General features: G+C 42.5%; 2 protein-coding genes across 2 annotated transcripts; one reads left to right on the plus strand and one right to left on the minus strand.

Moving 5' to 3' along the window:
* Window positions 1-108: 108 nt before the first annotated feature.
* Window positions 109-6782, plus strand: nom1 (nucleolar protein with MIF4G domain 1). The gene is made up of 11 exons (XM_080514686.1): window positions 109-1135; window positions 1218-1324; window positions 1656-1851; window positions 2440-2766; window positions 2877-2987; window positions 3253-3417; window positions 4094-4215; window positions 4342-4474; window positions 4973-5104; window positions 5190-5299; window positions 6306-6782. The coding sequence occupies exons 1-11, from the start codon at window positions 233-235 to the stop codon at window positions 6481-6483; spliced, it is 2484 nt and encodes an 827-aa protein (XP_080370812.1). The 5' UTR covers window positions 109-232; the 3' UTR covers window positions 6484-6782.
* Window positions 6783-9542: 2760 nt separating this feature from the next.
* Window positions 9543-11899, minus strand: mnx1 (motor neuron and pancreas homeobox 1; the record flags this gene model as incomplete). Its single annotated transcript, XM_080515397.1, has 3 exons — window positions 9543-9830; window positions 10337-10497; window positions 11395-11899. 3 exons carry the CDS (start codon window positions 11897-11899, stop codon window positions 9543-9545), a joined length of 954 nt encoding a protein of 317 aa, XP_080371523.1.
* Between the last annotated feature and the right edge of the window lie 1191 nt (window positions 11900-13090).

Genomic DNA, 13090 nt, shown 5'->3' on the forward strand with positions numbered 1-13090 from the left:
AAAAAAAAAAGAAATAAAACACGCCCATAAATAAATCACGTAATCACTACGCGTCAGTCCGCACCGTGCCCCGGAAGTGAAATGTCACGTGTTCGTAAGTCGCGTCAACAACACATTCGGATGGAGACACGTGCAGTTAAAACTAGAAATAAACGTCAATCCTAAACTTTAAAGAATACTTTGCGGTGTTCTGCTTCTAAACAAATAAGCGGCGTCTTGTTTGTCTACAAAAATGAAGGGGAAGTGGAAGTCAAGCGACAAGAAGAAGAAAAATGAGGTGTTGCAGAAGTACAGGGTGGCTATGGACGAATTTATTAAAAGCAAAAGTGGCGCAGACGAAGCGAAAGAAGAAGCGGGCGATCGTGGGCTGAGGTTTGTAAAAAAGAGGAGCAGAAAGGAGCTCCGCAAAGAAAAGAGAAAGATGAAGAAGATCAGAATGAAAAGTCATTATGAAGGCAAAAAGAGTGTTTGTGTGCCGTGTGTTGAAGGAGAAAGCTCTGGTACAAAAGATGATAAACAAAAGAAGAAGAAGAAAAAGAATAAATCAAAGAAAGAAGTGCCAAAAGGGCCTGTGGATCCTCCTGTGGGCAACGCAAACAATGATAAACCACCATCATCTTCTAAGAAGGGCAAAAAAGTGAACAGGCTTCAGGAATCCAGGAAAATGGCGTTAATGGAAGCAAATGAACAAGAGGACAGAGAAATAAAGAAGCTGGAGAGACGTCTTGGATTAAACAAGAGGAAAAACAAGCAAAGTCTCCCCCAGTCCTTTGTAACTGATGGACTTGATTACATCCTGGGTGTGCTGGACACTGCTTCATCAGCAACAGGAGTGTATGATGGTGATGATGATGATGATGATATGGACATGGCCAAGGAGAAGTTTGAAAAACTTGATGAGAGTGATTCTCAGCCGTCAGACGAAGACGAGGAACCTGATGATGAGATGGCCAGTGATGGCAGTGAAGATGGAGATGGAGATGATGGTGAGGATTTGGATGAAATGGTTGAAGAAGATGAGGAGACGGAAGAGATGGACGATGATCATGCTGAGCTTAGTGACAGTCATGAGGTCGAATCAGAAGATGACATCGAGGAGGAAACAGACGGTCCTGACACAAAAACACCAGAGGCTGTGAGTTCGGATGCTTGATGTGTTTGTTTATGATTACTATTCGACTGTTACGTCGCATATAATCCATCTTTATAATTTCAAGGTCACCTCTTCAAAGTATGTGCCACCTCAACTACGAAATGCAGGAGATGATAAACGCAAGGCTGAGCTGGAAAAACTGAAAAGGAATGTGAAGGGCCTGGTGAACAGGTAACAGTCCCTGCAAAACTAAGTTATTAGAGACTGAAAGGCTATAAATATTTAGTAATCCCCCCCAAAATTTCTGTGCTTACCATCATCCATCCATTCTCTCTCTGCCTGTCCATCTTTCATACTTTATCCTGAGTAAAGTCAAAAGTCACAATTCCATCACAGGGCAAGAATACCTTGAGAAAAGCCAAGCAAACTCCAGACTGAAAGAACACTATTGTTGTTCTCACTTTTAGGGGATAGTACTAACCAGTACACCACTGTGTGACCTTTCTCATCTGTATTCTGTGAAAACTCGAACTAAATATGATGATCAATGTAACGTGTACAGGCTGAGTGAGGCCAACATGGCCTCCATCTGCGGTCAGCTGGAGGAGCTGTACATGAACTGCAGCCGGAAGGACATGAGCGACACCCTGACAGAGGTGCTGCTGGCAGCCTGCGTCACGCCGAGCCTGATGCCAGACAGGCTCCTGATGGAGCACGTCCTGCTCGTCAGCGTCCTCCATTACTCCGTGGGGCTGGAGGTACCGGCACATTTAGCTGGCAGGATATAATACTTCTTTATTTCTCATTGCGGTTGGAATTGCTTTGACTCTTCATATAATGTAATTCCTGTAATTCGCTGATTTCCTCCAAGGCTGCCTATAAGAAAGGTGACCGAAGTCTTTCGTCACCAGTTTGCTCAAACTTTGCCCTGAAGCTAATTGCTAGTGGACACACCCACTGTCCCCAACTTACCAAAGCAGAAAAGATCAACAGAAATTGATCGCACAGTTTTTCATGTCTGTTCTAGATTCAAAAATGTGTCTTATTGTGGGTTTTTTACGACATGTGCAAATGTATTTTTGATAACCCCAGAGCAGGCAATCACTACTGTAAATGGCCAAAATATAATTGTATCAGCAGTTTGTGTGAGAGATGTTTCGATGAAGTAGACCTTTTTTGTGGGTTTTTTTTCTCTTAGTTATCTGACATTTACAATAATTTTTAACTACTGCATCCAACAGTACTTATGGCCAAATGTCTAATATTTGTTCATGGTATTAATGTTTTAAAAGCATTGACCAGTCCCATGTTGCTTACAGACCAATAAACCGACTGTTCTTTTCCAGGTGGGAGCTCATTTCCTGGAAACCGTTGTCCGACAGTTTGACGAGTTGTACAAGAACCAAGACAATGATGGCAAAGAGTGTGACAACCTGGTCGCCATCATTGCGCACCTTTATTACTTTCAAGTGGTGCACTCCGCCCTCATCTTTGACATCCTGAAGCTGCTGGTGGGCACGTTTTCAGAGAAAGACATTGAACTAGTCCTGTTTGTGCTGAGAAACGTCGGCTTCGCCCTGAGGAAGGACGACCCTTTGGCGCTGAAGGATCTCATCACCGAGGCCCAGCGCAAGGCCAGCGACGTGGGGTCCAAGTTCCAGGATCAGACGAGGGTATGGCCCGGGAGAATCCCTCATTACTTTAATTACCCTCCATGTGGAGGTGAGATGTCGCTACATAAAGTCCACCACGTCTCATACGGTGCATGCAAATGTGTCCTCAGGTGCGTTTTATGCTGGAAACCATGCTGGCTTTAAAAAACAATGACATGAGGAAGATCCCTGGCTACAATCCCGAGCCCATGGAGAAACTGAAGAAGCTGCAGAGGACTCTAGTGGGTGATGATAATATCTTTTTTTTTTTAACTATCCATGCTTCTCTACAGCTGCAAAAAAAAAAACTAATTAAATTGATAATCTGTAGCATGTTAAAGATCTTGAGGCATCATGAAGGGGTTTTTCTCTGGAGCATCAACATTTACCACCAGGTGGCCTCAGAGGACAGTTTAAAAAAACAAACTGCTTTCATCATGACTTCAGTTGTTCACTGTTTTCTAACTGAGGTAACTGTGACTTAACTGGTCTGTATGTAATCCTCAGATCCAGCGAATAGACAAAGGCAGCGACATGAAACTCCGAGTCTCTCTAGAGAATCTCCTGGCCGCAGAGCAGGTGGGACGCTGGTGGATCGTCGGCTCGTCGTGGAGCGGAGCGCCCATGATCAACAAGCAAGGGGATCCTAAACCGAGCACTGCTGGAGGACAGGTATGAAACAGGAATCACAGAAGACGGGATCTTTTAGCAGAGAACATCCCGGCACAGATGTCGGTCCGTAGTCCGATGCTGTGAAATAGCCAGTTCGGGTCACAGTGGAGAACGTTAAGATGATGTCCATGATTAATTCATAAAAATCTAATATGTTTTTGTCATACTGTTATCTGAAAATTAAATACTTGACAACATAATTAGAATTTCCATTATTACTCAGTCGTGGAGTCAGATACTGAAACAATTTTTTTTTTGTAAGGAACACCCCCCCCCCCCAAAAAAAAACAAAACCATATAACTCAGAACAGACCATCTACAGGGCTCAAGGTTCCTAAGACTGATCATTCAATTCAAATCCCCACTTACCCATATGTCAATGTGTCCTTGAGCAAGACACACACTGTCTGCACTCGAGTGGATGCAACTGTTCATGTCAGCAACGCCGTGCTTTAAGACTTTAAAAGTGGTAAAAACAGGCTAAATTAAGAAATCCATTTATTCAATCAAACCGCATCCTCAATTAGCAGCACATTGAACATTTATAAAGTTTGACATTTCTTTATTAAGAACTAATAAGTGAATAACACATTTTTCGATTGTCAAGCAAATGTGTTATTTTAGAATGTTAACTGTATGGGAATTAATCTGTTTTCATTTTATTCGTGTGCTTCAGTTCAGTGCCAAAGTGTTAGACCTGGCGAGGAAACAGAGGATGAACACTGACGTGAGAAGAAACATCTTCTGTGTGCTCATGACCAGCGAAGACTACCTGGATGCTTTCGAGAAACTGTTGAGGTTTGCGTCGACACAACAGAGCTTTTCCTTCGAGCAGTTGAGCAAAGATGAAATCAACAGGCTGTGTCGTTCACGGTCACAGAGTCCTCTTGTGATTTAAAAGATGTATTTCTGCTGTGTGCAAAGAATGGGCCTGAAGGACAAGCAGGAGAGAGAGATCGTCCACGTCCTGATGGACTGCTGCCTGCAGGAGAAAAGCTTCAATGCCTTTTACGCCGTCCTGGGAGAGAAATTCTGCTCTCACGACCGCCGCTTCCAGGTACTCCTCCTCTATAAACCAACAACCGAGGATACAAACATAACCACTTGTTCGGTGTATGATCGTTATAATTGAGGTCACATTGTGTCGAGGCCCCGGCGGTGGTTGTGTTTGGAGAAACGGTTTAATTACCTGGCGTTTGTGTGTGGCCACCCAGTCTCCGACACTGTGTGTGACCTGGAGTTCACCTCTGCAGTGTGGGAGCCCGCGACACCTCTCACTTCTGATTTAACGCAAACAATGGGGCTGAGACCACACTTCCTACTTTGCTGCTCATATCAGACACCGATGCTCATTGTCCTCATCAAAGGGCTTGAAAAGAGCCGGTGGGAATGTTTGCTATTCACATGTAAGCTCGGTGTTGATGAGGAGTTTAACCTGTGGCGTCAGTGAATTAGGATGTGAGAATGACACGCAATTCCTTAAATCAATCAATTACTTCGTAATTTGCGATTGTGGATTTAAATGTTACATCAAACATTCTCCGTCTGGTTTCAGATGACGTTCCAGTTTAGTTTATGGGACAAGTTCAGAGAGCTGTCCAACCTTTCCAGCGACACCTTTAATAACCTGATCCAGCTGGTGACGTGTTTCCTCCAGAAGAAGTGCCTCTCGCTCTCCATACTCAAGGTAAGTGCGCCTTTACATTTACGGCATCACATTCTGATATGGGTTGTTGTGGGTTTACCTCTCACCGCTGCTTCGGTCAATGCAGGTTATAGAGTTTGGAGAACTGGACAAGCCCACCGTGCGCTTCTTGCGTCAGGTTTTAACCAAACTGCTGAAAGAAACTGAGCCAGAGGAGTTGGCCAGCATATTTGGAAGGTGAGTTTTACTGTCTGTCGGTAGATTTATACTAAATATGATCCATTAAAAATTCAAATTGAGGGTCGGCGTCCCTTATGGCAGCTTTTCTGCTGTTGTATAAGAACACAGCAGTGATTTTAAAAAAGTATGGAGAAGGTCTGTGTTTTACTGTTCATCCCTATTCCTATAATTGCTCAGTGTAAGAGCAATTCACCTCATAGACTCTTTGACTGTCTATTGTTCCTGCTTGTATCAATAATAAGTTTTGCACTCTAATAGAATTTGAAATACTAGTAATTAACAATGCTGAAAGAATAAACAAAACAAGAAAAACAAGACTTCTGGCATTTTTTATTTTTAGTTTGCACAGAGTCATTGAATCTGCTTCATTTGCAATGTTGACTGGTTCAGTCTCTGCTGTCCTGCTCAGCTTGTCGCTCCACTTGGGGATATTTTCTCTAATTGCAGTAAAAAAAAGAAAGAATCATTTGTAGCTGAATCACGAAAAAAAAAAAGTGCAGGAGAGTTAGCAGTATTTTGTGTTTTATTTCTGCACGTTATGGGAAACTATAAAATTGCCAGTCAGGGAGGAAAAAAATGGCAGTTTTATTGAACTGCTACTTTCATGTAATCACTTGTTTGGAAAATAATCAGTTTACAGTGGGTTTTTTTTAAGGGAACTTTTTTTTTGTCAGCAGATGAAGATGTTTGACTACAATATATTATTAGAGATGATAAAGCAGCATGTATAAATTGTTTGTGTTATCTATATATATTTATTTATTTTTACCTGGGTGTCAAAGCCTTTTTAGATTAGGAACTGGGAACTATCCAAGTTATCAGTGTAAAGATTTATAAAATCACAGAAAAAGTAAATAAGTTCAATGCAGCCTGCTGAAGGTAATTAACATTATTTTATAGCATTCGGGACAATCGCCCTCTATGAGCCCACCACTCCTCTTCACAGCTTCACTCTCTGTCAGAGTCTGGAAATCAATGTCCTTCATTGTTCCTTATCCACCAGGATTTCAGGAATTCCCAAGCTTGGAATGCTGCGAGAAGGCTTGAAGCTTTTCATCAGCCACTTCCTCCTGAAGAGCGGTCAGTTCCAGGGACCAGCTGAGCAAGCAGCAGTGCTGACCGAGCGCGCCCAGGTCGCTACGAAAGCCATGGAAGCCAAAGAGGCCAGGCTCAAACTGTAAAACAGCCCCGAGTGTGTCCAGACTGTTTGTATAAACCGGAGGAGAGCAAGCCCCCTTACACAAAAACACACATTTACAATTTACTGCGAATGTTTTTCATATTAAACTAGCTGTTTAAACACTGTTTTGCCCCAAGATGTATTTGTATATAGTAAATATGAAGATATTTTAATATTTTCAATGTGTAAAGTGTGTGGCTCTTCAATAAATAATCATGGAGCTTAACTTCAATGCTGACTTCATAGCAATGTCATGAATACTGTATATTTGTAACGTCTACAAGTACTGGTCATGTTCATTGGAGCCTTGTTTGACAAAATAGCATTGAAATACAAACAAATATTTCACCATCTTTACATGAATCGGTGTCATTGAACTCACGAAATGAAAAGCCCTTTGGCTTAAAGCTTCAACTTCTTTCTCAAGAAAATGAAAAGATGTTTTAAATAAAGTATTTTTTCTTTTGAGCTTTCAAATCAAGCATATTTTTAAAAACCTCAATATATTTGTTTGACAAGTGATCATATTTAGCAGTTTCCACATTTCCTTTTCTTTATTACAAATTTCTCAGATTTAATGCTGCAATAAGTTACAAAATTTTGAATCTTAAAAAAATAATGACACCACATTTAATATATAATGCACTGAAAACGAGACAAACTAAAGAAAACTCAAAACTAGAATTCTTTAAAGGCCACCTTCAGGTACAGAGAGCATAAAGGGATAAGCACAGCTGATATGGGAATATTTGTGTTTCTCTATTCTTGTATTGATGTTTCCACTTGGCTGCTGTGAGCGTGACACAAACAAAGAGGGATGAGAAAGGAGGGACTGCGGTGCCGTTCATTCACGTCGACACGGGTCTATTCTGTCCGCTCGCTGACGCCAGTGTCTTCCCGGATGGTTAGCATAGCAGAGCCATTCTGTTACATTTGATACTTGCTAATATTAATTAGCTCCATTGCTGCGGCCTGTAGTGGGGCCTGAGGTCAGGAGTCGGCCACCAAGGTCAGCCAGATGAAGCGTTAGCCTGGTATTTCAAGAAGACTTTTTTTATGACACATTGGTAGTTAATGAGACTTCGGCAGCTCATGTTTTCTTCGACATGGGGACACATAATGGTGTTGGAGTCAGCGAAAAAGGAAGAAGAAGGAAAAACACTAGAGGAAATGAGGAGTCAATTCACATAAAATGTAGAATGAGATCAATAGGTTCACTGTGTAGTCCATCCAGGATCTATTGTTAGCGGCTGTGTTTCCTTCAACCTTTACCTGGTGTACTCTGGCAGCATCTGACCTCCAGATGAACTTTGATTGAGCCTGCTGAAGGCAAACAGCTGGAGATAACCAGCAGATCCTGCAGTCACCCTGATATGAATGGCTCACAGGAATGATGGGGGAACCTAACAGAATCAGATTGTGAGGACAGTGTCTCATGCATGAGCTAGTGAAAGTCAGGCGATGGGAAACATAACAAATTTAGCAATTTATTAACAAGAAAAAAAGAAAACATTATTTATTGATACATTAAACAGCAGCACTAATGTAGAGCAGTGGTATGACATGGACCTCTGAGAGATAACGATCTTAAAGGGTCATAGGAAACATCTGGGCATCAGAATCATGAGGACGACGTTTTCCCACCTCAATTTTTTTAATACATGTCTTTTTCAAAAGACAATAAAAAAGGAAGGATGAAACAATTATTTTGCTAACACCCATTTTCTTTCAATTAATTTATTGTAAGCTTAAGAGAAATCTAAATGATCAAATCCGTAATGCAAAGCCAGAATTGTAAGAAGACAGATTGGAGACGACAAAAAATAACTTTATTTTAGGCTTGGCAAGAACTGGTATCAATTATCCTTTTGCGATGCGAAAATCATTAGGGAGTCCCGTATTCAACAAAAATGTCCTGAGAGGAAGCATGTGCTCATGTGGATGAGAGTTGTGAGGCTGCAGGGTGCTTTTTACTTTGAAATCACTTCAAAATCTAGAAAAGTTTTGCCGTGTTTAGTTTACTTCAAGACAAGTAAATTTCGATTAAAGTATTCACTCATTTTAGAAAACGCTTTTAGAATTGCTTGCTATGTTTCTATTTTATTGCAAAATCGGCATTTATTTATTTCAAGCATGATCCGTTGATCGCTCGAAAAGTGAAGGGAAAATGTGTCCTATTTCATATAAATGTAATGATTAAAATATTTGAAATCTGACTCGTTCGACGGAGGTTAAGAGTTCGGGGTTATATCAGTCCTGAAAATAGTGGCTGAGCGGCCAAGATGTCGCTCAACACGCCTTTAAAATGGTTTATTAATACGAGCCCATTGCTAGTGTGGTGTGAAATGTTTCCGCCGTCTGACCGCCGGCTTGCTGTTTGCTCTCACTGCACGTTTGCACGGATCCGACAGCGCTATTAACAGTAATTCCCATGACCCAAGCTGTCAGAGCAAGCAGAAAAACACATGCCTGCAGAGTGCGCATCCACCCTCAAAACACCCACAGCGAAGCCTTTATATAGAAAACATTTTTATTTCACATTGTTTCCAGCAAGAGAGAGGCGCTAAACCATAATTTAGCATGCACTTTCACGACCATTTTTTTTTTTTTATAAATACAGTATAGAAAAATAAACAGAACATTTTTCCCCCCCAGCGTGTTGTGACGCACGATACAGAGAAATGACACCACTAAAACGAAAGTATACGACTTGATGACAGCAAACTATGGAGTGTGTGGCGCTACAGGGAGTTCTTGTAGGATTCTTGCTGACAAACTAACCACCGCAACAGGTAAAGGTTGCAAAAGAAAATCCTGAGCCAGTTTACAACGTCTGCATATCCCCATGCAACATGTCACAGTTTACGGAGTGCTGGATGCTGCTAGAACGCGTCAGTCTCCTGCTTTATTGCTTGTTTATGAGGGTCTATTCTTGACCTATGTTTCCCCCCCTAATACAAAAAGAAATTCTTCATAATTCAATGATTAGAGGTTTGATTACATGCAACTGCGTTTTACAGCGAAAATCCACCCACACACAGTCTTTCCACTCGTGCAGCTTCAAGGCTGCGGACTTATGTCACTGTTGTGATTCCTCTCGTCGTCTGAGGAGCAGTCTGAGGAGTTGTACAGGAAATTTTCGCCTTCGTCGTCGTCACTGTCCCTGTAGTCTCTTATTCTGCCGTTTTTTGAGTCTGTCTTGCTGTGATAATCCGACTGTTCGAGTCCGTCTGATTTCTCCTGGCCGCTCTTGGTGCCTTTCTGCTTCTCGGCCTCCTGGGCGGCCTGCTCTTTGGCCTTCTTACTCCTCTTCCACTTCATGCGTCTGTTTTGGAACCAGATTTTGACCTACAACAACAGGAAATATAGTTGACTTCACTGACGCACAATTTACGCACGCGTCTGGTGGTGCACGATTTATGGCGAACAATGAAGGCGAGACAGCAGTGTGCACTGTTCTTTTAAAGTGAAAAAAATAGTTAATATCTTACTACTCTGCTTCTCACTTTATTCTACATGTAAGTTTAAAATGCTTGAAGCACTGAAAAGTCGTATAAAGAAATACAGTCGCGATGCGTAATTATGCGTAAAAGACACCATCCACCTGACACCTATAGAACTCCTTATTATAAACTGTCAGAAAATATATTGAACCTTATCATATAAAAAAAAAAATTTGAATAAGCAAAAATGTATATCAATGGGATGTCTCGCCCAGAATTTCAGGTGAGAGAAGATATTGGAATACGCACACCGCCAAGCCATTAATACAATCCATTCATTGACCTGATTGGGTATTCCGGGTGGGGGAAAAAAAGATGTGAGAGCAGGGTGTGCTTTGCAGCCATGTTTACCTGAGTTTCTGTCAGCATGAGGGACGTGGCCACCTCAAAGCGCTTCGGCCGGGACAGATACTTATTCAGCTTGAACTGATGCTCCAGCTCCAGCAGCTGCTGACTTGTGAACGCGGTCCTGGGTCTTCTGCACTTCCCAAGCAAGTTGGACTGCGCCTGAGCTGCAAACACGGGACAATAATTTCAAACAAATTGACTTGGGTTTCTTTTTCTTCTCCTGAGTACTTGCAAACACATTTACAATCATGCGTGTGAGAAATAAATAAACCTCTCAGAGTTTGATTTATAATTTAGAATGTCAACAGAGTGCTCAGGGGAAGCATATATCATAAACAATGAAAATTGTCATAAAAAAAAAAAAAATCTTCCAGACTGGTAAAATACAATACAATGATCCTTTTTTTTTTAATGTCACCCCTGCAACAGTTCGTCTTGCAGCTCCACATAAAGACTCATTCACCTGAATCAGTCGTACCCGAGCTGTGGAGGCATCTAAAACATGCAGAGCAGGGGGTGCACCAGGGGTGCACCGGACCAGGGGTTTGGGAATCACCGCAATACAAAACGCATTTCTGCGAGTGTCCGTGTTCACCGCGCGTACATATGAATATGTCCATAGAAAAGCTATTTGCCACTTCGTTTTGAACAAATCTGTTAAAACGAGCAGAAACAAAAAGGCAGTATCTGGTGAGCAAATAGCATGTCGCCTGTGGGTTTCACACTCCTCTGCCACTTTCCCACTGTCCATTATCTGTCCATTTTAGTTCCTCTCAGCATCAGTGTGACAGCCTCCTCATTCAAGGAGGTTGTGCGCCTCCAATAAAAAAAACACTGGATATATTTCATAAAATGAGAAGTTAATGTGAAGATTTAATGGCGTTATCAGTGAATTTTTACCAGCCTGTGTTATTCTTAGGAATATTAGTAAAGTATCATCAAAGCAAAATTTTATTAAACCATGCACACCCAGTAATACATCGCCCACATCATATTCTCGGTTCATGTGAATAACACAGTTGGATACATTATATATTCTCCAATGATGCTGTTATACTCACAGTTGAAGTCAGACATTTTGGGGAGCATCATCCCGGCCGTGGAGACCCGGAGCCAGTGGTCCAGCTGGAAGGTGCTGGCTGTCAGTTTGATGGGATCACTGGCGTGGTGGTGATGGGAGCCGTGTGGATAGGAGTAGGACAGGGCAGGGTGTTGGCCTGCGAGCGCAGCAGCGGAGTATGTGTACATGGGATGGCCATAGAGAGCCTGCGCGGGGATTCCCGCGGTGCTCTGCGGATGTAATCCAACCATGCTGTGCGGGCCGTTCAGGAAGCCCGGTTTAGGAATCAGCCCGCAGGTGGAGATCCGCGGCGGAGACGGCGTCTCTGTGCGTAAAGACTCTGCGCTGGCGGTCAGCTCCTGCGCTGTCACGCTCCCGGACGACGGGATGGAGGAAGAGGAAGAGGAGGAGGACAGGGAAGTCACAAGCGCCAGCGGTGAGGTTTGCACCTTGGGTGTATCGACCGCTAAAAGCGCGTCAATGCGAAAGTTTTTGGACTTCTCCATTGGTCCCCCGTTGCGCGTCCGTGTGGTTCAACTGAGGGAAAAGTCGCTTGTGCTTTTCCCACCTCTGGAAAGTTATGATGTGATCCGGAGTGTGAGAGAGGAGCTCCGTGTCACACTTAATCCCCGGTCAGATGGAGGCGATTGGTGCAGCCGGCCGGCTGGGGGCCGTCCCAAGTCCAGAGCGTCAGGACTCAGCCAACAGCGCAGCTCCGCCGCTCCGCTCCCGTCACAGAGAAGAGGCGCTGCCCGCACTGTCATCTCCACGAAATACTGCTGTTACAGGAAAAATGACGCAGTCATTTGAAAGAAAACATACGCTTTTTGGTCAAGGAGGCCTATTATTGGATGACATGCCTGGCCTGCGATCCAGACAATGTAACTCATCCAGGGGAAGTGTATGCCCTCTGCATAACAACAGCTTTAATAAATATGATTAGTTTTGTGTTTTCATGAAGGTGCCACATATCTGTGGAACTAATTTCATAGTGCTCATGAACAATTTGCAGAAAGATAAAAACATTTACTTGAGGCATTTTTATCTTGATTTTTTTTTTTTAATGTATTGCGTATTTTTGAATTATTAAGTTTCCTGCCGATAAACAATCTCTCCTTTTGTTTTGAGGTTCATCTGAGGTGTGGACATGTTTTACTGGTTTATTGTTCATTTGTTTATCGTGTACTCTTTCGACTTTCTGGTTAAATAAAGATAAATAACAAAATGAGAGGCCGGGAATAAAATTGCCCAACTTGACAGTTGTCGTGCGTCCATATTTGTCACGTTCAGTTAAATTAATGCGACATGCCCAGAAGCTGATGGTGAATCATTTTTCAGACCTGCAGATGATGTGAAATATGTGTGTGGGGGGGAGTGTCACGAGTGAATTCAGGGGGAAAATGGCAACATGTGCAAAAGAGAACCTCAGCAGTGTGAGGCCATCAGGGAAATTTCAGTGAAAGCCCTCCTTCTGTCGCTCTCGGTGTTCAGGAGTGACAGATGCGCACTGGCATGTTTTAATGAAGCAGATACATTATGTCAAGTTTTGCGCATTTTTGGGTGTTTAGTTGCTGGAAAAATATGTTTGTGTAATTCTTTAAACATATTTATATATGGACAGTTTGGTTTCTGGTTAAAAAGAAAAAAGCAGAAAGTTTTGCTTTCCTGGAAAGCTGTAAGCAAAAATCAGTCAAATG

Source organism: Blennius ocellaris (genome assembly GCF_963422515.1).
Source record: "Blennius ocellaris genome assembly, chromosome: 19".
Lineage (NCBI taxonomy): Eukaryota > Metazoa > Chordata > Actinopteri > Blenniiformes > Blenniidae > Blennius > Blennius ocellaris.